Below are 26,344 nucleotides of genomic sequence, written 5' to 3' on the forward strand. Positions count from 1 at the left end.
GACCTTTGTAAAGCCACATAGCCCAATATGCCTGATGAGCCGCTTAACCAACGGCGAAACGCGTCGCATAGTGGTGGGTACGTAGGTTCTTTTCCTGGCTTTCCTTTTCATTGCAAAACTTAGATTTTTTTTGAAATATTTCTTGAAGGGCAAGCACATCAATGGGCATGGATTTATTAGTGATTATTTGTTCAGAGACTAGCACAGAATTTTGAATGTTTATTTTCCGATAAAGGCACATCAATAGGGTGGGTTTTTTAAGGGCCTTTCAAGGACTAGCGTAGCAACAGGCGTAGATATTTTGCGGATATTTTTTCAAGGACTATCACAGATATTTGCCCTAGTTTCTAGAATAAGGTGAGGCGAAGTTTGCTTAGGAAGTAAGGGCACATCTTTCATCCAAAGCAGCTGAGAATTGGTATTTTGAATAGACATTGGATAGCACACAATTCTGCCAAGAATTATCAATATTGGACCACTTTTTTAGGGTAGACAGCCATATAACGGTACCCGTTATTTTGGGGATTATGGACGCGTTTTTACCCACTTGGCTCTAGTAATCAAATAAAACACATTTAATTTACTATTACTAAAGTACTTTATTATTACACAAATTGTTTTTTTATAAAAATATGTATATATGAATGTATATGATTCTATATATAAATGAAAAAAAATACACGGACATTTTTTGTCCACTTTTCGATAGGCTTAGTTCAATTCTACTACACCTTTATGTTTTGGAGAATAACATTTTAATTTTTATAAGGTTTGTGAACTAATAAAGTTCTTTTAATGAAAGGAAATAAAAAAATGCATGAAATCTTTAAACTGTGAAGGATGTGGAACTCAGTTGCGAATATGTTGTGATCCAATAATATTTGGAATAATTTTTTTTCATGGAAAAATTACCTTATGTACGTTATTGTGTTCGGTGCAATCCCGTTCGCCCTTAAAATAATACTAATTTATATAATTTGTGGAAATTATAATGAATATTTTGTAATTATATAATATTAACTAATTTAAAAGAGAAAAAAATATGAAAATATTTTTTTTTCATTTACATTTTATAACTTCTTATAAAAACGAACCAAACAGGGTTACAGCAAAAAAAAAAAAATTAAGTTATCTTTATTGGTATTGTGGGATATTTGTGTTTCTCCCCACTAAAAATAGGGAGCGTAATTTATATGCCTTGCTTGAAAGCCGGTATAATTTAAGATTGCTGTTGATGTGCTGCTGCCTGTTGCTGTTGGGCCTGTTGGCGGCGTGAACCTAAAATAAAAAAAAAACAACAAGAAAAAATATATGTTAAATTTTGTTGGCTAATTGTTATTATATTGCTGGCGGTTTTTTTTTTGTTTTTTTCTCTTCCTGTTCGAATGATTACAAAATCCCATCATCATAACCAACCATCCCTACCTTTGTCCTTATTTTTGCGTTCCTTTTTACCACCATTGCCGGCTTGCTTGCCTCCGGCGCCACCGCCATTATTATTGGGATTACATTTTTTGTTGATGCTACGCACAGCCTCACAGCTGGACGTCGCCGACTCATTGCCGCCTGTTAATTTCAATTTATCCTCGCGCGTCATTTGACCGTTAATACATTCGGACCAGGCGCCCTTTTCATAGCGGCAAGCTGCGACACCAAAAAAAAAGAGAGTGGAGAGAACAATGAATATTAATAAAACAACGTAATAATAACAGTAATTCTGAGTATAATAAGAAAAGCTTTCACAATATGGAAATTTTCTATTTATGTTGTTGTTGCTATAGAAAAATCTTATTAAAAATTGAATGGGAATTTTGATGTCATTTGCAGGAATATTCTATAGAAGTGTCCTATACTTATGTATATTAATATTTGGTCTGTTCCAGAACCAGTAGGAATTTAAAATTTATTACTACGATACAAATTTTCCTTTACGAGGAAAATAGTACATTATTGCAGTACGGAAAAAGATCAATTATTTAAAGCATTTTTAAGGATGTTGAATTAAATCTTTTTTTTAATTTTGATTTTTTTTGGAATTTTATTATTGCAAGTATTGGGCAAGTATTACAATATTGGTCCAAGCCAAAGAAAAAGTACCAATATACGGTATTTTGGGGATTTTAGTAATGTTTCTTAATCGAATTGGTTATAATTTGATATTTGGGTTTCTCATTGGGTTCTAATCCTACCCAAAATGGTCAATATCGGTCCACGTTGAGGTATAGCCCAATATATGGGTACCCCCCAGTTTTTGGTATTTTTTATTAGTATTTCAAAGATAACCAGCATTGTTTCTTATTTCAGTTTATGTTTTTATACCCTTCACCACACTGTGGTACAGGGTATTATGTCTTTGTGCACATGTTGAGAATATGCGTAGAATCACTTTCTGAGTCGATTTATGCATGTCCAGATTTAGATATAGCTCGCATATATATTTTCGTCCGATTTAAGGAAAATGGTGCGCAAAAGTCCCCAAATATATTTTGATTTGAACGAAATTTCGCACAGCGTACTGAATTAAGTCTAGAATGGCGTGTGCTAAGTTTCGTGAAAATCGGTTCAGATTTAGATATAGCTCCCATATATATTTTCGTCCAAATTAAAAAAAATGGTGCGCCAAAGTCCCCAAATATATTTTGATTTGAACGAAATTTCGCACATCGTACTGAATTAAGCCTAGAATGGCGTGTGTTAAGTTCCGTGAAAATCGGTTCAGATTTAGATATAGCTCCCATATATTTTTTCGTCCGATTTAAGGTAAATGATGAACCAAAGTACCTATATATCTTTCAATTTGCACGAAATTTGGCATAGTATACTGAATTAAGTCTAGAACGATGTGTGTTAAATTTCGTGAATATCGGTTCAGATTTAGATATAGCTCCCATATATATTTTCGCCCGATTTTAGGTAAATAGTGCACCAAAGTCTCTATATATCTTTCGATTTGCACGAAATTTGGCATAGGGTACTGAATTAGGTCCAGAATGATGTGTGCTCAGTCTCCTGAAAATCGATTCAGATTTAGATATAGCTCCCATATAAAGTTTTGTCCGATTTTATGTAAATGGTGCATCAATGCCCCTATCAGGGATGGTCCGTGTGACGAATTTTTAGGTTTTCGACCGTCAAAAAGGTGTAAACGTCGAAAACGTCATATACCTGTATAAAATATAATAAATGTAGTAAACGTCGTTTATTTCAATATTATCAGCATATAAAGTTATTTTCAAGAATATATATTATCTTTACATATATCTGACTTTTCCTTGCTAGAACTGATAAAATTTTCTAAATTTTTTTGAGAAGAAAATTTTCAAATTTTTTATGGATTTGAGTAAAGCATGCGTAATTTCCAAATTGATTAAAGGAAATAGCCATTTTGTGAAAAACCTAATGGATTTGGGTAGGTTTCCGACTTTTCTGACGTATGTATTATACGTCGGAAATGTATGTCATTTACGTCACTGTTTCTGATAGGCCGTCTCTGGCCCCTATATATCTTTTGATTTGCACGACATTTTGCATAGTGTACTGAATTGACACTACAATGACGTGAGTCAAGTTTCGAGAAAATCGGTTCAGATTTAGATATAGCTCCCATATATAGTTTCGTTCGATTTAAGGTAAGAGGGGCGCCAAAGTCCCTATATATCTTTCGATTTGCACGAAATTTGATATAGGTCCAGAATGATGTGTCCTCAGTCTCCTGAAAATCGGTTTAGATTTAGATAAAGCTCCCATATAAAGTTTTGTCCGATTTTCTGAAAATGGTGCATCAATGCCCCTATATATCTATGGATTTGCACGAAATTTTACATAGTGTACTGAATTGACTCCACAAAGACGTGAGCCAATTTTTAGTGAGCTTCAGAATATTTAAGGATTTTTAAATATTAAAAAAAAAAATATTTTTTAAAGTCCTTAGGTCTTGAATTTTTAAAAGGTCCTAAGGGCATGGATTTGTAAAACAAAATTTGTTGACGCCCTTCAGAGCGTCGATTTTTAAAAGAGTATTTTTTGTGGGTCCTTCTGGGCAAAGATTAAAAAAGTATTTGAAGGTGCTACATCACATTTTTAAGTTGCTTCAGATCGTGAATTTGTAAAAGAATATTTGTTTGTTATGGTCATTCAAGGTGTTGACATTACATTTTCTAAGGTCTTTCAGGTTTAAAGGCCCTTCAGATTGTGGATTTTTAAAATAATATTTTGTGATGGTTCTTCAGGCCGTGGATTTTTAATAGAATATTTTTCTTAGGTCACTCAGGGCGTGTCATTTGGTGCCCATTTTTTTTAAATATTTCTAAAGGACATTTAGAGTGTAAAAATTAAAAAAACCGCTATTATTATTAAAAAGAATATTTTTAAGGTCCTTCAGAGAGTTGATTACTAAAATATTATTGTTTGAGGATAATTCAGGGCATGTATTTTTCAAAGGATATTTTTTGAAGGTCTCTTCAGGGCATGTTTTTTTTTTGAATACTATTGCATGAAAGTTGTCCAGAGCGAGCAATTTTGAACAATTTCTGAAGATCCTTCGGAGTTTAGATTTTTGAAAGAATTTTTTGGTGTTCTTACGAGATTTAGATATTTTTTAAGAATAGTATTGATGGTTGTCCTGAACCTGGATGGTTTTAAAGAATATTTATTAAAATCGTTTAGAAAGTGATTTTTTTCATATTTCATCTCATGGCGTAATATTCATATTTTATATTCCATTTCGATATTTACCAACAATGAGTGTATGTACGTCTAGCATTTAAAATCCATTATTTTCCGAATTCTAATGAAACACATTTCGAAACGAAGAACATGAATACGCATTCTTCATTACCACTACAAAGAAACGTATACACGAAATATCATCTAGCAAATCAAAAAAAAGGGGAATTGTTATTCAAAACTATTTTCGTTTTTAATGAGTTTTTAAGTACCCAGTGTTGTGGGTAAAAACCACACCTTTGCGCTTGGTAGCAACAGAACAAAACACATTCACACGCACACACACACAAACTTGCTAAAAATGGTAAAAATAAGTACAAAACTTTCAATTTTTTGCCATACTCGATTTTAACAATTATTACACACTCACACTCATCTAGACTATAAAATGCATTCAAAAGTGTGCATGTATGTGTGCGTAGTTATCATGGTTTTTTTTCGTTTTTTGCTCATAATATGTCGTTATTCCGCTACAATGCACAATTTACAGCGGCAGGACAATGCCAGCGTAGTGCTGTTGGAAAAAAGAAGTGCAAATTCGAATAACAAAAACATTTTAAAGCGGGTACCTTAATTGTTTCTATGCGACTGCACAACAACAAAATAAATAAACTTACACTCGCACACACACACACTCTCAGATGGAAATCAAATCGCAAACGCATTGCCAGCAAACGAACTATTGCTGCAGTTAGTACCTATTCACTGGTCCTTTTGCTATACCCCCTCTCTCTGTGTATCTCACGCTGATGTTCTCTCTCTTTGACTAACTTTTAACTATATTTTAATTACACTGTTGGTTTGTTTGTTGTCTGATGCCATTTTTCGCGCCCATTAGACGATTTTCACTGAAACCTAAACGTGCCGGTAAACGCCATGCTGCCATGCATTGCCATAATAATGAGGCTTAATGGGGGTTTACAGTGGGATTTTGGTGTTTCGCATTTAAAAAAAGCCAGTAAGGAAAGTAGTAAAGTCGGACTGGGCCAACTATATGATACCCTTCACCACTTTGGGTATATTGTACATACAATGTATCCTTACAATTGTATGTCCATGTTTCTTCGAAGGATCATACTCATGTCTTTTTGCAACCTATGATAAATTTAATTTCATTCGGGCAAATTTATGGAATACGATTTATAGCGAATTTGATACACGCTATTCGGTACGCTGCACTGTTAAAAATTGAATTTTAATCAGACACCCGTTCGAAATACATATAGAAACTATGGCTGCATCTGCACCAATTGCAACAAAACCCAATAATGTCATTCAAGTCTCAATTTGATACGCTATGCAAAATTTCGTGTTAATCGGACAAATATTAGGAGTTTACCATTTACTTAAAATCGGACGAAAATATATATATGGAAGCTATATCTAAATCTGAACCGATTTTCACGAAATTTAACACACGTCGTTCTAGACTTAATTCAGTACGCTATGCCAAATTTCGTGCAAATCGAAGGATATATAGGGACTTTGGTGCACTATTTACCTAAAATCGGACGAAAATATATATGGGAGCTATATCTAAATCTGAACAGATTTCCCCGAAATTTAACACACGTCGTTTAGTACGCTATGCCAAATTTCGTGCAAATCGAAATATATATAGGGAATTTGATACACCATTTACCTAAAATCGGATGAAAATGTATATGGAAGCTATATCTAAATCTGAACCGTTTTTCACGAAATTTAACACACATCGTTCAGACTTAATTCAGTACGCAATGCAAAATTTCGTGCAAATCGAAAGATATATATAAAATCGGATGTAAATATATATATATTGGAGCTATATCTAAATCTGAACAGATTTTCACGAAATTTAACACACGTCGTTTTAGATTTAATTCAGTACGCTATGCCAAATTTCGTGCAAATCGAAATATATATAGGGAATTTTGTACACCATTTACATTAAATCGGACGAAAATATATATGGGAGCTATATCTAAATCTGAACCGATTTTTACGAAACTTAACACACGTTATTCTAGGCTTAATTCAGTACTCTGTGCGAAATTTCGTGCAAATCGAAAACTATTTAGGGACTTTGGCGCACCATTTACCTTAAGGGAACCCCCCCTCCCCCCTTTTTCGATTTTATTATTTCAAGATTTTCAATGGGCTGGTAAATCAATACCAGTGCTTGTTAAGGTTTGTAACTTTGGACATATATATTTAAAGATTTAAAAGAGAAGAAAAATAATTTACAAAAAAAATTGTAATTGTTTTGTTGTTGTTTTTTGTAATTAAAGAGAAGTCCTTATTTTTGATGGCGGGCATGATAACTCCTCACTGGGACATCGGAATCCGAAAATTCCAATGGTGATAGAAAGAGTACATTTCTGGCTCTCGTATGAACTAGGATTATAGACTTCGCTCTAAAATTAACAAAATGGCGGACCTTTGAAAAAATATTTTTTTGAAAATCGCCGATTTTTGACCAAAAACCAAGTTAAAAAATAAGGAAGATCTTCACCGATTGGCTTTATCCTAGTTCATACGATAGCTATACACTCACAGAGAAACGTGTACAAATTTGGAATCGATTGGGTTATTACTTTTTGAGTTATCGTGCCCGCCATTCGCAAAAGAGAAAAACGAGTTTAAAGTTGAGAAGCCCTTTAGCGGTCATTTGATGCTAACATAATAAATCGGCTATATCTTCAAGGGTTCTTGAGATTTTCACATGCAATTTTGTAGGGACATTCTTGAATTAGTGTAGATTCGAATTAAATCAAAAAAATAAAAAAGAACCCAATTTCAATAGGGCTCGACCTTGGGCCAAAATAATGAGCTGTGCCAAATTTCGTCCCATTCGAATCATAAATGTGACTGTACAGACAGACAGACGAACGGACATGCATACATCGACTCAGAAAGTGATTCTATGCATATTCTTTTATTTGCCTGTTATAGTCGGACGGGGCCGACCATATGATACCCTACACAACTTCCACGAAAATCTAACTTTCTGTGGTACTACATTCTGAACTTGGACAATACTTCGCGATATTTGCACCCTCATGACCGACTAGAGGTCAACAAATATTATTATTACCAATATTCAGTACAGCCCTTCTAATTACTTGTCTAGATTTCCTTCACCGTGGATTGTATTGTAATGTTCGGCTTTCAATAATTTTTCGGTCCATTTCATCTCAATATTATTATCAGATCTTCAGCCAAAATTATAGGGGTTGTCATTGATCCTCTTAGAAAATGTGTTAATGGGTTACTAAATAATATATGAATACGTAAGCACCTGCAAATATTGGTATCAATTTAAAGGCCAACGACTCCTATCAACTTCTGGGGTCTATGTCCTTCAGGGGTAAATATATAGGCCCCAGAATAAAAATTTTGTAATTTTTCACACAAAAGTCAGGTTCTATTTAAACCGCTAAATATTAACCGATTTTTATCAAAACAGGTATGCTTATTCTTTGGTCCGATCCCCTTCGCCATGTAAAATTTCACGATGTTCGGACCCTAACTGCGGCCTCTGGAGCGATCAGAAAAACTGACAAATATTAAGTATTTGGTCCATTTCATCCCCTAAATATTAAGCGATCTTTACCAAAAACAATAGGGTCCTTCATTGACCAGAACCCATCCTACATGCAAAAACCCATCGTGAAGATTGGTGGCCTGTAACCACGATACAAATTATAATGGACGGACGGACGGACACACATGTCTAGATCGACTCAGCTAGTCGAGATATTACGATTGATATACATAAATATAGGTCTAGGACGAATATTTCGCGGCGTTACAAACTTTTGGGGCTGCACGAAGCTATAATACCCTGACAACATTGTTTTATAGGGTATAAAAATATTTTTGAGATCACTAAAAATATATTTGAAATTCTTCAGAGAGAGGATTTCTAAAATATTTTTTTTTACGTCCTTCATAGCCTAGAGTATATATTTTTTAAATCCTTCATCTTATTACATTTTGCATAGCATAATACCTCTAGGAATGGTGTTTTAAACGATTTCCTTGAGCCACTATGCTAATGTTAAGTATAGTGGCTCAAGGAAATCCCAATGGAGTTTTTATGCCTCTAGGCGAGGAGATTTTAAGAATTTGTGCAATTACTTAGGCTTCTAGGCTTAAGTAGATGGCCACCAGGAGAATCCCTAGATTTTTTTAAGATTTGAGCCAATATAAATACCTCTAGATTTTTGAAGCCATCGTGGGTATTTTAAGACTTTTATAAAGACACATTGCCACTAAGCATACCTTTTTTAAATATTTATTTAAGTCCGGAGTAGGTTTTTTGTGTATTCTATAAGCCATCATTAAAGCCCACGGTCCAATAAAAAGTTTCTCTCCTACCACATATAAACAAAGAAACCATCATAACTTAGTTTGCATCCGGATAGGATGAAATTTCATCTATTTAACGTAAAAGTCAACTCTGGCGCATTTCCTATATGCGGTATGAACGCTGCATGATGTTGTTGCCATTAGACAACAAAGGCATTGGTATTTACCTAGAATTGGAACGAAAGGAAGGCGGGGGAAAAACCATAAAATCTGAAACTGGAAAAGGCTAGCAACCATAACCTCATCACCACCACCAGCACATCATCATCTGCATCTGTTAATATGCAATTTTGCTCATTAAAATTAAAACAAGACAACAACAACAACAGCAAATTGTGCCTTGGTTAGTTCAAACAGTCCGCAGGGCTGTAAATGCTGCAAAGGTGGGGAGAAAGAGGGAGGCAAAACACCTTTTTTCATGGACCTCAAATACTCGGCATTTTTATTGTCTATGTGTTTCTGAAAGTTGTGGTTGTTGTTGTCGGTTATTTTATAACAAAACATATAACCCTTTTCACTTTTAGTGGGGCGGAATATCATAGTTCCAGCAAAATGAGGTTGTTATCCAATTTGACTGCAGATACCAGAGTAGAGGATGCGGTCTAAATGGGGAGGGGCACGAATTTACCATGTTTTCAGTATATGTGTCACAAAACTCGATAAGTGTTACAAACAGAAAAGTGAAATTCATCAAGTGGAAGAGGGTACAGCAGCGAACCATAATAATTGCTGCGACACATTCCAATGTAGGGTGATTAAAAAAAGAAAAAGAAACTGCGATCCTAATTATCAAGCGTTTTCCAATCTCATCAGTAATTAGAGCATAAATACTAGCATTTTGTGGAATTAAATATTGTTTTAAAAGAACCCATTCCCTCTATTCTTAATGACGGCTTTAAAAATTCCTTAAAATGGTAGCTTTTTTTTAAATTGTAATAATTTGTTTTTAATTTTTTTAATAAATCTACGCCTAGAGGTTTTATGGTGTCAGAAAAATATCTTTAAAAATCCTCGTTTAGAGGTTTGTTGAAAAAATGGTTTTGTATGAAAAAATCTTTAAAAATCCTCGCCTAAAGGTTTATATGATGCCTTTATGGTGTAAAAAATCTATTAAATCAAAAATTATTTAAAAATCCACGCCTAGACTTATTAATGGAGGCTCCAAAAATTATTTAAAAATCCACGCCTAGACTTATTAATGGAGGCTCCAAAAATTATTTAAAAATCCACGCCTAGACGCATTAATAGTGGCTCCAAAAATTATTTAAAAATCCACGCCTAAAGGCCTTAATGGAGGCTGCAAAAATTATTTAAAAATCCACGCCTAGACGCATTAATGGTGGCTCCAATAATTATTTAAAAATCCACGCCTAGACGCATTAATGGTGTCTCCAAAAATTATTAAAAATTCACGCCTAGACGCATTATTGGAGGCTTCAAAAATATTTAAAAATCCACGCTTAAAGGCCTTAATGGTGTCTGCAAAAATTATTTAAAACTTTAAGCCCAGAGGACTTTATGCTGTGGGAAAAAACATATTTAAAAATCCACGCTAAGAGGCATTTATTGTGGTTTAAAACCAATCCAGGCTTAAGGGGACCTCTCCCATTCACGATTTTAAATAGTTATTGAAGATTTAAAAGAGAAGAAAAAACTAATTGCAAAATTTGGTTGTTGTTTTTGGAGATTAAAAAATCGAAAGATATATAGAAACTTTGGTGCACCATTTACATTAAATCGGACGAATATATATATGGGAGCTATATCTAAATCTGAACCGATTTTTACGAAACTTAGCACACGTTATTCTAGACCTAATTCATTACGCTGTGCTTAATTTCGTGTTAATTGAAAGATATATAGGGACTTTGGTGCACCATTTACATTAAATCGGACGAAAATATATATGAGAGCTATATTTAAATCTGAACTTGTACTTTGTTAACAAAAATACATGGACGGACGGACATGCGTAAATCGACTCAGAAAGTGATTCTATGCATATTCTCAAAAAGAACCAGACTTTATTTTGTACGCTGTGCCAATCGAAAGATATGTAGGGCCTTCGGTGCATTATTTACATAAAATCGGACAAAATTATATATGGGAGCTATATCTAAATATCAACCGATTTTCAAGAAACTTAACACACATCATTCTGGTCCTAATTCAGAACTTAATGCTAAATTTCATGCAAATCGGAAGATATATAGGGACTTTGGTGTCCCATTTATCTTAAGTCAGTCGAAACTATATACGGCATCTATATCTAAATCTGAACCGATCTTCTTCAATTTCAATAGGCTTCGCTCTTAGACAATGAGCTGTGTCAAATTTCATCCAAATCGGATCATAAATGCGGCCTGTACTTTGTTAACAAAAATACATGGACGGACGGACAGACGGACATGCGTAAATCGACTCAGAAAGTGATTGTATGCATATTATCAAAAGGAACCATGGTGTAAACGTCGAAAACGTCATATACCTGTATAAAATGTAATAAACGTAGTAAACGTCATTTATATCAATATTATCAGCATATACAGTTATTTTCAAGAATATATATTATTTTTACATATATCTGACTATCCTTACTAGAACTGATAAAAATTTCTAAATTTTTTGAGAAGAAAATTTTGAAATTTTATATCGATTTGAGTAAAGCATACGTAATTCCCAAATTGATTAATGGAAATAGCTATTTTGTCAAAAACCTAATGGATTTAGGTAGGTTTCCGACGTTTCTGACGTATGTATTATACGTCGCAAATCTATGTCATTTACGTCACTGTTTCTGACAGTCCATCTCTGTACCCTACACAACTACCACGGAACTCTAACTTTCTACGGATATTTATTTCGAGCCTGGGCAATATTTCGTGATATTTGCACCCTCTTGACCGATTAGAGAGTGACATATGTTTCCAATATTCCCATTATTTAATACAGCACTTCTAATTAGTTGTTCAGATACCCCCACCGTGGGTTGTGTTGTGGTGTTCGACTTGTGGCCTATAGATCGACTCGAAAAAACACAACAAATCAAATTTTCGGTCCATTACATCCGATTTTTTTTATTGTAGGCGTTGTCCTAGACCATACCTGGATCCTTATGGAAAATATTCAAAGCGATCAGCGCTATATTTTTGCCCTCTAATGTGGTAATAGTTTACTAAATAATATCGGAATACGTAAGCACCTGTAAACACACATCCAAGTGCATACGACAATATAATTGGTATCAATTTAGAGGACAACCACTCCTCGTGGATATACTGTCAACTTCTAGGGTCTATGTCCTTCACAAGTAAATATATACGCCATAGAATAAATTTTTTTTTTAATTTGTCACACAAAACCCGCTACATAATGACCGATCTTTACCTAAACAGGCAAGCTTATTCTTTGGCCCTTTTCCATGTAAAAATTCGCGATGTTTGGGCCATAATTGTGCCCTCTGGAGCGACCAGAAAATCAGACAAAAATAAAGTTTTCACACAAAAGCCGCTAAATAATGACCGATATTTACCTAAACAGGCAAGCTTATTCTTTGGCCCGATTACCTTTTCCATGTAAAAATTCGCGATGTTTGGGCCATAATTGTGCCCTCTGGAGCGACCAGAAAATCAGACAAAAATAAAGTTTTTGGTAAATTTCATCCCCTAAATATTAACCGATCTTTACCAAAAACAATAGGGGTCGTCATTGGTCAGAACCCAACCTACATGCAACATTTCGTAAAAATTGGTCCATAACTGTGGCCTGTATCTTCCCTTCTTCAACGATTAGTTTTATCCTAGTTCGTACGATAGTTACACACTCCCAGAGAAAAGTGTCAAAATTTGGAACCGATCGGATTATTAGTTTTAGAGTTATCGTGCCCGCCATTCGTAAAAACACTGATTTGAAAAAATTAAGTTTTAAAGTTTGAGATTCACTCTTGCCGTCACTTGATGCTGACACAATAAATCGACTATATCTCGAAGAGTTCTTGAGATTTTTTATCGACTTTTTTGAATTGGTGTGGATTCGAATTAAATCAAAAAAATTAAAGGAACTTTTTTAACCCCATGAATAGGTGGGGCCCCTTAAAGGTCTTTTTGATGGCCTCAACAAATAATTTTAAAAATCCAATTTAAATTATTTAATAATCAAAGCCTAGATGACTTTATGGTGGGTTAAAAAAAAAAAAAAATAAATATCGATGCAGTGAGGTCTTTACGATGGCTTAACAGCATCTCTTTCAAAAACCGGTTGTTATTTTCTATTTCCATTGCCATTGCTCTCTGTTTATGTTTATTCATCCTTATTATCTAATTGTCCTCATTAATATCGATGATATTACACCGACACATCATCTGCATCATTAATATTCGTTCCAGTTTGACCCTCACCCCCTAGGATATCATAAATTTTCCCATCTTATTAATGATGACAACATAACTGTCACCTGGATGGACACGTGAGTAAAGAAAGAAATAACTGACAAAAATTATGTGACAGGAAGATTATGAAGGACAGAGTGAAGAATGAGGGATGGACTGACTGACTGCAACTACAGCATTCACGTCCACGTCATGTGAAATATGAAACGACCAAAAACCACAATTTTAGAGTAAGAGATGAATATGACGAAACTTACAACTAATGCATGTACAAATGTCATTTTTTTCTGCATTCCTGTTTTTTGTTGGGTTTTCTACTCCTTTTTACTACAGTTTTCCGGTTGTCCCCAACACCCAGAGGAAATAATTAAATCCTCTATTTTTCCCTTTTTTTGTGTTGATATGTTTTTCTTGGAAACAATGAAATGGAAGAAAGAAAAAAAAAGCAGAAAACAAAAAATGCTGGCCAAATGAACGTTACAGAAGAAAGAGTAGGTGGGTGGGGAGAGACATATTATGATTGGTGGGTTAATCCACACCCACACCATCACCCATACTCCCGAGCATCCCATTATTATCACCCGAAAAAAATCCCCACACCATTGTTGTCTGTTCTGTATGTATTTTAGGAAAAGTTGTGTTGACAATGATGAATAACTCTGGACAAATGGTTCATGATTTGCCATGAATGAGTTAGTAGCTGTGAGTTTAACTCGGATACTCTACGTTAGGTATCGGTAGGATGATCCACAAAAAGAGTTTCCATTGAAAACGTAAGTAAGAAAGGAAAAAATCAATATCTCGACAAGCAGAGTCGATCTAGACATGTGTGTCCGTCCGTCAGTCCATTATAATTTGCAAACACGATACAGGCCACAGTTATGGACCAATCTTTACGAAATTTTGCATATAGGATGGGTTCTGGCCAATGCAGACCCCTATTGTTTTCGGTAAAGATCGGTGGGGATCGGAGGGGATGAAATGGACCAAATACTTAATTTTTGTCGGTTTATCTGGTCGCTCCAGAGGCCGTAGTTATGGTTCGAACATCGTGAGATTTTACATGGACAAGGGGATCGGGCCAAATAATAAGCATGCCTGTTTTGATATAGATTGGTCAATATTTAGCGGGTCAAATAGACCCTGACTTTTGTGTGAAAAATTACAATTTTTTTTTTTCTGGGGCGTATATACTTGCTCCTGGATGACATATTTCCGGGAAGTTGATAGTATATCCAAGAGGAGTGGTTGATCTTCAAATTGATACCAATTATATGTATATATCCATCGATTTTCACGAAATTTGGCATAGCGTACTGAATTAAGTCTAGAAAGTTGTTTGTCAAATTTCGTGTAAATCGGCTCAGATTTAGATATAGCTTCCATATATATTTTCGTCCGATTTTATGAAAATGGTGCACCAAAGTCCCTATATATCCTTCCATTTGCACGAAATTTGGCATAGCGTACTGGATTGAGTCTAGAATGACGTGTCTTAAATTTCGTGAAAATCAGTTCAGATTTAGATATATCTCCCATATATATTTTCGTCCGATTTTATATAAATGGTGCACCAAAGTCCGTATATATCCTTCGATTTTCACGAAATTTGGCATAGCTTACTGAATTAAGTATAGAATGATGTATGCAAAGTTTCGTGAAAATCGGTTCAGATTTAGATATAGCTCCCATAAATATTTTCGTCCGATTTTATATAAATGGTGCACCAAAGTCCGTATTTATCCTTCGATTTTCACGAAATTTGGCGTAGCGTACTGAATTAAGTCTAGAATTATGTGTCTTAAATTTCGCGAAAATCGGTTCAGATTTAGATATAGCTCCCATATATATTTTCTTCCGATTTTATATAAATTGTGCACCAAAGTCCGTATATATCCTCCCATTTGCACGAAATTTGGCACAGCGTACTGAATTTAGTATAGAACGACGTGTGTTAAATTTCCTGAAAATCGGTTCAGATTTAGATATAGCTCCCATGTATATTTTCGTCGGATTTTATATAAATGGTGCACCAAAGGACCTATATATCTTTCCATTTGCACGAAATTTGGCATAGCGAACTGAGTTAAGTATAGAACGATGTGTGTTAAATTTCGTGAAAATCGGTTCAGATTTATATATACCTCCCATATATATTTTCTTCCGATTTTATGTAAATGGTGCGCCAAAGTCCCTATATATCCTTCGATTGGCATGAAATTTGGTACAGCATACTGAATTATGTGTAGAAAGATGTGTGTTAAATTTCGTGAAAATCGGTTCAGATTTAGATATAGCTCCCATATATATTTTAGTCCGATTTTATGTAAATGGTGCACTAAAGTCCCTATATATCCATCGATTTGCATGAAATTTGGCACAGCGTATTGAATTAAGTCTAAAAATATGTGTGTTAAATCGGTTCAGATTTTGATATAGCTCCCATATATATTTTCGTCCGATTTTATGTAAATGGTGCAAAAAAGGATTTATAAGTAAATGAAGATTCGCAAAATGTGGGCGAATGCACAAAACATACTGAAATAAGTGTAACCTAACATGCGACAAGTTTTGATGAAATCGGTTTAGATTTCGATATTTTTCTTTAAATTATATATAATCGGCCCCGTCCGACTTTACTGCATTCCTTATTGGTTTTTTGTTTTCATTTTTTTTAATTTTTCACAATAATATAGGGTATACAATTTTCGGCCCTGCTTACTTTCACCCAAGCTGAATGTATGTAATTTCATGTAGTTCTTATTTGTTCTTATCCCCTTAGAGTTATGAGTTTCATTGTTAATGGTTAGTTTGAAACTTGAAAGTTCTTTTTTTCATCGTTTTCTTGGTTAACATTGTTAACAGTTACAGTTTAAAGTTGACGCTTTTTCTTTGGTGGTGTGAAAAGTTAGTTTGATTTTTTTCTTTTGTTCGTTTATTCGGGTTTCTTACTTTTTTTGCATTTCTTTTCCATTGTCCGAGTTGGTTGGCAGCTGGCATCACCCTTCTTCAACTGCAGTGTACGAGAGCGGGTATTGGTCTTGGCATCACATTCACTCCAATCGCTCTTGGCATAACGGCAGCTAGCTGGAAATTGTCGAAATGGAAAAAATAAAGTAATTTAAAATTATTATCAAATATAAGTGTATTTAAAAACCAGTGAGCGGAGCAGTATAGTCGGACGGGGCCGACCATATGATACCCTACACAACTTCAACGAAAATCTAACTTTCTGTGTTAGATTTTCTGAGCATGGAAAATATTTCCCGATATTTGCACCCAAAACCCATCCTACGTGCAAAATTTCGTGAAGATTGGTCCATAACTGTGGCCTGTATCGTGTTTACAAATTATAATGGACGGACGGACACACATGTCTAGATCGACTCAGCTAGTCGAGATATGACTGACGATCGGTATACTTAAAGGTGGGTCTAGGACCAATTTTCGAGTCGAGATACTTTTGGGGCTGCACAAAGCTATAATACCCTGACAACACAGCTGTGTAGGGTATAAAAATTTGTTGTTCTTTGTTTTATTTTAATTCTAAATTTTGCGTCCTGATTTTTTGCCACCTGTAACATTCTCAAAAAGGTTTTTCTTTTTAAATTTTCAGAATGACTTTTTTATTTTTTGTGAGATGTACTACTCAAGTCACATCGTTCCATACTTTAAAACAATCTTAAGCATTCAATGGAGTTTTGTTTAATGTTGATATCAAAAATATCAAATAAACAATAGGAAGGAACAACACTTCCCTCCCACTTATGAAAATAGAGTAGGATGGACCACTTGACCCAAGTCAGAAATTTCTATGCGCGTCAAAGGATAATAATTAATGCAGATGGAGGTTGTGGGATATCAACATCAACACAAGTGTGAACACGCCCCCATACACACACACACCAACAACAATATTGAAGAGCTGATTATATTGTCATTATTATGAGGCACAAGCCGCTCCATATTTTCTCCTCGCTAACAAAAAAATCTACTACCACTCACTTTAAAGGCTACAGAAAACATTGTGATAATAACGAAGCAAAGAACGGATGGTGGGTGTTGTCCCATTTTTTGCACCTCTTGAATTTCTTGTTATCATTCCGTGCATAAAAAACGGAATCTTTTCTCAATTTTTTTTTTTTTTGCTTTGCGCCACCACCTCTTTTCCATTGTTTGTTGTCTTCTGCTTCAATTGTATTCCTTGTCATTTTTGTTCGCTCCCTATGCCTTCCCTGCCGCTACACCAAAGTTCCATTTAATTGTGTTTAAAACAAACTCTTATAAAAAAAAATAAAGTACACCAAAAAAATTGTAATTAAGTTTACCCATTATTATCATCATCGTTTTTTTTTTCTTTTTGAAGAAGCAGCAGCATCCTTTCCCTTTTCGTCCTTGTATTCAATATCTACTTATTTTTTGAGGGTTTTTTCCATGTTCCTTCCCTTTTTTGGTATATACTGAGAATATATTATTATATTTTTTTTTGTTCTTCGTTAAGTGTTGAAAACTGAGAGCAGAGGCGTGGCAATATTTTGATGAAAGTGGGGGATTACTATTAACAATAGTTATTTTGTTTTCTAGATTTAGAAAGGCGATATATTTTTTTTAAATATTTTTTCAGGTTTATCAAAAATGTGGATTTTTTAAAATTATTTTTAAATGGTTTTTTTAACAAATATATTTACAATTTCCTGAAGGCGTGGAATTATTAAAAAAAGGATCAGTGGCGAGATCCGAAACTATAGTCTTCCCTGCCTTACGCCTCGGCGGACAATGCCATTCCTGTCCATTCCCATTCCCCACTAATAAATGATGTGTAAAATTTTATGTCAATCTGACAAACATGAGGAATTTGATGCACCATTTACTTAAAATCCGACGATTACAACGAAACTTGTCACTGGTTAGGTTTTCAGTACGTTTTGTTCCTATCAGCCATATGTCTGTTCCTTGGTGCGTCAATTACTTAAAATCAATCGATAATATAGAATGGAGTTATATGTATATCTCACGAAACTCAGCACACATCATTCTATAATTAATTCAAATGCAAATCGAAAGATATATAGGGACTTTCGTCCACCCTTTTACATTAAATCGGACGTTATATCTAAATCTGAACCCATTTTCACGAATCTTGGCAGACATCACTCTAGGCTCAATTCAGTACGTTATGCCAAATTTCGACTTTGGTACACCATTTACATTAAATCGGATGAAAATATATATGGGAGCTATATCTAAATCTGAAAAGATTTTCACGAAATTTAACACACGTCGTTCTAGACTTAATTCAGTACGCTATGTAAAATATCGTGCAAATCGAAGGATATATAATGACTTTAGTGCACTATTTACATTAAATCGGACGAAAATATATATGGGAGCTATATCTAAATCTGAACCGATTTTCTCCAAACTTGACACACATCATTCTGGACCTAATTCTATACTCTATGCCAAATTTTATGCGAATCGAAAGATATATAGGGACCTTGGTGTACCATTTACATAAAATCTGACGAAACTATATTTGGGAGCTATATCTAAATCTGAATCGATTTTCACGAAACTTGGCAGACATCACTCAAGGCTCAATTTAGTACGTTATGCCAAATTTTGTGCAAATCGAAAGATATATAGGGACTTTGGTCCACATTTTACATTAAATCGGACGAAAATATATATGAGAGCTATATCTAAATCTGAACCGATTTTCACAAAACTTGGCAGACATCACTCTAGGCTCAATTCCGTACGTTATGTCAAATTTCGTGCAAATCGAAAGATATATAGGGACCTTGGTGTACCATTTACCTAAAATCGGACAAAAATATATATGGGAGCTATATCTAAATCTGAACAGATTTTCACGAAATTTAACACACGTCGTTCTAGACTTAATTCAGTATGCTATGCCAAATTTCGTGCAAATCGAAATATATATAGGGAATTTGGTACACCATTTACATTAAATCGGACGAAAATATATATGGAAGCTATATCTAAATCTGAACCGATTTTCTCCAAACTTGGCACACATCATTCTGGACCTAATTCACTACTCTATTCCAAATTTGGTGCAAATCGAAAGATATATAGGGACCTTGTGCACCATTTACATAAAATCGGACGAAAATTTATATGGGAGCTATATCTAAATCTGGACCGATTTTCACAAAACTTGGCAGACATCACTCTAGGCTCAATTCAGTATGTTGTGCCAAATTTCGTGCACATCGAAAGATATATAGGGACTTTGGTCCTTATTTTACATAAAATCAGATAAAATTATATATGGGAGCTATATCTAAATCTGAACCGATTTTCACAAAACTTGATAGACATCACTCTAATCTCAATTCAGTATGTTGTGCCAAATTTCGTGCAAATCGAAAGATATATAGGGACTTTGGTCCACATTTTACATTAAATCGGACGAAAATATATATGGGAGCAATATCTAAATCTGAACCGATTTTCACAAAACTTAGCAGACATCACTCTATGCTCAATTCAGTACGTTATGCCAAATTTCATGCAAATCGAAAGATATATCGGCACCTTGTGCACCATTTACATAAAATCGGACGAAAATATATATGGGAGCTATATCTAAATCTGAATCAATTTTTCCCAATTTCAATAGAGCTCGTCCTGGGGCCAAATAAATGAACTGTGCCAAATTCCATTCAATTCGGATTATAAATGCGGCCTGTACTTTGTTTACAATTTAACATGGACAGACAGGTCGGACTTGCATAAATCGACTCAGAAAGTGATTCTATGCATATTCTCAAAAGGAACTATGGACATATCTCGTTTCCTTTTGCCTGTTACAAACATATGCACAAAGACATAATATCCTGTACCTCAGTGTGGTGAAGGGTATACACATAAAAAAGCGGTGAACGGTGCAGTATAGTCAGACGGGGCCGACCATACGATACCCTACACAACTACCACAACACTCTATCTTTCTGCGGATTGTTATTCCGAGCTTGGGTAATATTTCGTGATAGTTGCACCCTCTTGCCCGATTAGAGGTCAACAGCACCTCTTCCTTACACTGACATATTTTCTGAATATTAACAATATTCAGAACAGCCCTTCTAATTACTTGTCCATATTCCCATATTCGAACATATGTTGTGATGTTCGGATTTCAATTGCGTCCTATAGATCGACTCGAAAAAAACACAACACATTAAGTTTTCGGTCCACTTTATCCCAATTTTATTATCTGATTATCCCCGAAAATTATAGGCGTTGTCCTTGACAATAACTGGAACATTTCAAAACGATCCACGCTATATTTCCGCCCTCTAGTGTGGGAATGATTTATTAAATAATATCTGTAAATATTTACGTGTAACTCCCACATTCGAGTACAAACGACAATTGATTTTTTTTAATTGATACCAATTATATCAATTTAAAGGTCAACCACTATACTGGGATATACTATCGACTTCTCGGGTCTATGTCCATCAGAAGTAAATATATACGCTATAGAATACAATTTTTGTCATTTTTTCACACAAAAGTCAGGGTCCATTTGACCAGCTATATTTGGTCCATTTCATCCCCTAAATATTAACCGATCTTTACAAAAAACAATAGGGGTTTTCATTGGGCCAAACCCATTCTACATGCAAAATTTCGTGAAGATTGGTCCATAACTGTGGCCTGCATCGTGTTTACAAATTATAATGGACAGACGGACGGACGGATACATATGTCTAGATCAACTCAGCTAGTCGAGACCAATATTTCGCGGCGTTCTAAACTCTTGGGGCTGCACAAAGCTATAATACCCTGACAACATAGTTGTGTAGGGTATAAAAATATATAAGAAATATAAATATTGTTTTATAATAGTCAAGACGTGGAAGAGTTATATATATTTTTTTTCAATTTTATTAAGACGTGGATTTTTTTAAAAAATATATATTTTTTTTTCAATTTTATATAAGCCATGGATTTTTTAAACATTATTTTTTCCAATTTTATTAAGGAGTGGATTTTATTTTTTCACATAATTATCAAAGGCATGCGGATTTTTTACAAAGCATCTTTCCAAATATTTATAAAACGCGTTAATTTTTTCAAATTAAATATTATATTGGCATTGATTTTTTTTGCCTTTCCCCCCCTCTTTATTACTTTGTCCGACGCCCCTGTAATTATGAAATCTATTTAACAACTACAATACACTTTTTTGGGTAATGGAAAGAAGTCACAAGGATATTATGTTGTGATAACGAAGGCATATACATACATATATTACTTTAATGTCGAATATTCCATATAAGAAATATATATTTTTTGTGTGATCTCACTCAAAGATTGTTTTCCAAAGAAAAAAATATTCTTCTGATTTGAATGGAAACCCTTTTCTGTTTAAATTTCAATAACAACAACTACATGTTGAACAGCTGGAAAATAATCTCAATAAGTCCTTACATGTTTTTAGATGGTTACAAAGCGAAAAGTCCCTCATTTGTTGCATGAAAATGTTTTTTTTTATTTTGTTTTGTATTCCTCCCCCAAAATAACCTTTATATTTCGGTCATGGCCTTGTCCAAAGATGAGTATTATAAGCTATTCTCCACAATGTTTGTGTGACAGAAATAAAAACGACTATGCGAAAAAGGACAATGCCCAATTTTTATACCCTTCACCACACTGTGGTACAGGGTATTATGTCTTTGTGCATATGTTTGTAACAGGCAAAAGGAAACGAGATAGGCACATGGTTCCTTGTGAGAATATGCATAGAATCACTTTCTAAGTCGATTTATGCATGTCCGTCCGTCCGTTAGTCTGTCCATGTTAAATTGTAAACAAAGTACAGGTCGCATTTATGATCCGAATTGGATGAAATTTTGCATATGTCACTTATTCGGCCCAAGGACGAACCCTAGATAAAGCTTCCATATATATTTGTCTGATATAATGTAAACGGTCCCTTTATATTTTTCCCTTTGCCCAAAATTTGTACAGCCTAATGATTTAGGTCTAGAATAATGTGTGTTAAGTTTCCTGAAAATCGGTTCAGATTTAGATATAGCTCACATATATATTTTCGTCCGATTTAATGTAAATAGTGCACCAAAGTCCCTATATATCTTTCGATTTGAGCGAAATTTGGCACAGCGTAATGAATTAGGTCTAGAATAATGTGTGTTAAGTTTCTTGAAAATCGGTTCAGATTTGGATATAGGTCCCATATATATTTTCGTCCGATTAAATGTGAATGGTGCATCAAAGTCCATGTATATCTTTCGATTTGAACGAAATTGGGAACAGCGTCATGAATTAGGTCTAGACTGATGTGTGTCAAGCTTCTTGAAAATCGGTTCAGATTTGGATATAGCTCTCATATATATTTTCGTCCGATTTAACGTAAATGGTGCACCAAAGTCCGAATTTATCTTTCGATTTGCACGAAATTTGGTACGGCGTAATGAATTAGGTCTACAATGATTTGTGTCAAGTTTCTTGAAAATCGGTTCAGATTTGGATATAGGTATAGAAGATAGATATAAATTCTACACCAAACTCGCCAGGTTTGCTCCCATATATAGTTCCGTCCGATTTTAGTTAAATGGTACACCAAAGCACCAAACCCCAGCATATATTTTCCCCCGATTTTAAGTAAAAGATGTACCAAGAATTTAAAATGTGGCCGATATGCACAAAACATACTGAAATTTGTATAACCTAACCTGTGACAGGTTTCGATCAAATTTATTAATATTTCGATATAGATTTTATATTTATATTTTCGTCCAAAGTGGTGAAGGGTATCATACAGTCGGCCCCGTCCGACTTTACTACTTTCCTTACTGGTTTTCTAATTAGCTTCAAAACTCAGTTCACCTTACTTCAATTTTTATCTATAGAAAAAAGTCCGTCCAATCCTCAGATCTCCTGATATAAATTTTTTTCGTCCAGACCTCTGTTCAACTGAGGTAAATTTTTTTCTACAAACAAAATTTGCTTCAGACCTTAGTTCACCTGAGGCCACATTTTTTCTATAGAAACCAATTTGCTTCAGAAAGATTTTTTTATAGCTTTTTGTATATAACAAATTCGTACATGTCTCAGTTCGTCTAAATATTTTTTTTTCTTTAGATAGAAAAAAATTAGTCCCAGTTTACCTGCGGCCACTTTTTTCTACATAAAAAAAGTCGTTCGGACCTCAGTTCACCTATGTTAGCCTTTTTTTCTTAAATAATAATGTTTTTTGTTAAATACTGTTTTATGTATGTGTAAAAGTATGTGTGTATGTGTTACTGTCTACTACTTACGTGTCTTTTCACTTTCACCTGGGGCGGCATCATCTCGAATTGCTTTGTTTCCGGAACGTTTTCCCTGATGATTTTGTGATTTCAACATTTGGCGTTGTTTTCCTCTACCGCCCGTTTGTTGTTGACCACCAACAGCAGCAGCAGCTAATCCTCCCGATGCGGCCGAAAATTTCTTATCCAAATGTTTACCCCGTCCTGCACCATTCGACGATAATGATTCCGATGAAGTTTGGCGAGCTATTCGATTTTTTACTATTCCCACCGCTCTTTTGACGTTTGTTGCCACCACCATTGTTACTGCTGCCCGTAGCAATAACAGGCGTTGGATTTTGTTTATCTGAGGCAGCAGAAGCAGCACCACGTGCTGCACGCACCAAAACATCACCCGATTCTAGGGACAAAACCAATTTAGATGATGCCGACAATGCGGGCGAATACAATGGCTGGAATGTCTCGGATGAATGCCTTTTGCTGTGTTTGGAAGACGACAAAGACGATGATCTCGGTTTACGTTCCGCATTGAGGCTGGCGGGTGGATTGCTGTTGCTCCGGCCAGCTGATGCCATGTTCTTTGTGCCATAAATCAATGTCGGCTGAAATGCCAACATGGCTAACAAAAGCATAGCTACCATTAGTAGATTCATTTTCGGCAGCTAAGTTAAATCTTCTTTGGGCCAGAGATAGACAAAAAAAATGAAAGAACTGTTACCAAAAACTACAACGACAATGATGCTGGTTGGCCTGGCCTGGTTGTTCACTTGCTGTTTGGTAATGGCTTAGTAAATTGTGGCTTAGCAAGTTTTCCTTTTAGTTCTTCTTGTGGGGTGAAAGTTTTTTTCTTCGTCCTCCTCCTGCTTGTCGCACCGTAATGCGGGAGTGCTCTCTTAGTTGCCTGTGGTTATGTTTTCAATGGCTATGGGAATTGGTAGTTGGTTGGATGGCTGCGGTTGGTATTTTGTTTTCCAAATAATGTGGACTTGAGCACTGTCTATGTCACTTCTATTTTCCAGCCTTTTACTGGAGGACGATGCTTTCTATAATCGCAGTTTATAACTATTTTTTGTGGTTGTCAGAGCCGATTTACAAAAAAAGCACATACAAAAATCTGCAAAATAAGAAAACAAACGTAGAAACAAATTAGAACAGTTTTCTAAATGTAAAAATATAATCAAAAATTTGTTATCCTTAGAAAAGATGCAGGCAACTGGAAAATCTGAATTGCACCCACCCACACATACACGCTCACACATATAACCATGCCAACACCATTTATGAGTATTATTATCATCATCATCGTCGTTGCTGCTGAATTGTTTCCAAGCCAGTTGTCGTAGGCAGGATTTTAAATGTGCCCTCCGAATAGAACATTTGGATTTGGTATATATTTTAATTATTTTAAATTGCTTTTGGTGAAACCCTGTGCCAAAAATATGTCACGAAAACATATGCCAAGGGTAGTACAGTGGGATAATAAGTAAATAACTTCAAATTCCGGACGCAATATTGCGTATGATTACTACAAATCATCATACGTAATGGCATATCATCATAATTGGGTGTCATTAAGCGTATACATGCTGACGTTATTCATACGCTAACGTTTACCAAGGTATGTTTTTCCCCTATTTGAAATGAGGAGCAGTAGAATTTTTTTGAGAAGAACATTTTGATTTTTGGATTTTCATAATGTTTTAAAGAAATAGCTATTTTGTTAAAAATCTAATAGTTGGGTGGGTTTCTGACGTATGTATTATACGTCGGAAATGTATTCATCCATTAAGTCACTGTTTCTGACGGTCCATCTGTGGTTCTAAGAAAAACAAAATCAATAACAATCTACGCCTCAGGTGCTCTTCAAAAAAATCAATAAAAATCCACATCTAAAGTTATGAAAATGTCTCCAAAAAATATCAATAAAGTATCCGCCTAAGATTCTCGAAAATCTCCAAAAATTTGTCATTTAAAATCCACATGTTAGTTTCTCGAAATATTTATAAAAAATTTCACGCCTAAGGTTCTAAGAAAATCGCTAAAAATTATTTAATTTTAAACATATGCCATAAGGCGTATACATGGTGACGTTATTCATACGCTATCGTTCACCAAGGTTAGTTTGTCCCATATTAGAACTGTGGAACAGTAGATAAACTGCTGTAAAAATATTAGACCTTAAGGTTTTACGAAATTCTCCAAAAAATATTAATTAAAAAAAATTACTTTATAAAAAATGTTCACGCCTAAGGTTCTAAGAAAATCGCGAAAAAATATATAATTGTAAACCTATGCCTGAAAACGTATACATGGTGACATTATTCATACGCTATCGTTCACCTATGTTTAGTTTGTCCCCTATTATAACTGTGGAACAGTACAGAAACTGCTTTGAAAATATTACACCTTAAGGTTTGACAAAATTCTCTAAAAAATATTAATTAAAAACCCGATACATAAAATTCTAAGGAAAATGTCCAAAAAATCCACATCAATGTTCAAAGAAAAATCTTCAACACACTAATACTCAATAAAATCTCAAAAACTTATCAGGTGATTTAAAAATTA

At 34.6% G+C, this 26,344-nt stretch overlaps 1 protein-coding gene across 1 annotated transcript; it reads right to left on the reverse strand.

Moving 5' to 3' along the window:
- Positions 1-1,219: 1,219 nt before the first annotated feature.
- LOC133338467 (uncharacterized) lies at positions 1,220-24,429 on the reverse strand. Its single transcript, XM_061546639.1, has 5 exons — positions 24,048-24,429; positions 23,786-23,980; positions 16,419-16,553; positions 1,426-1,644; positions 1,220-1,278 (listed from the first exon to the last, which is right to left on the reverse strand). Exons 1-5 carry the CDS (start codon positions 24,427-24,429, stop codon positions 1,220-1,222), a joined length of 990 nt encoding a protein of 329 aa, XP_061402623.1.
- Positions 24,430-26,344: the final 1,915 nt, after the last annotated feature.

The sequence above is a fragment of the Musca vetustissima genome, unplaced genomic scaffold (assembly GCF_032173495.1).
Source record: "Musca vetustissima isolate MV318-11 ecotype Yass unplaced genomic scaffold, APGP_CSIRO_Mvet_v1 utg35934, whole genome shotgun sequence".
In the NCBI taxonomy this organism is placed as follows: domain Eukaryota; kingdom Metazoa; phylum Arthropoda; class Insecta; order Diptera; family Muscidae; genus Musca; species Musca vetustissima.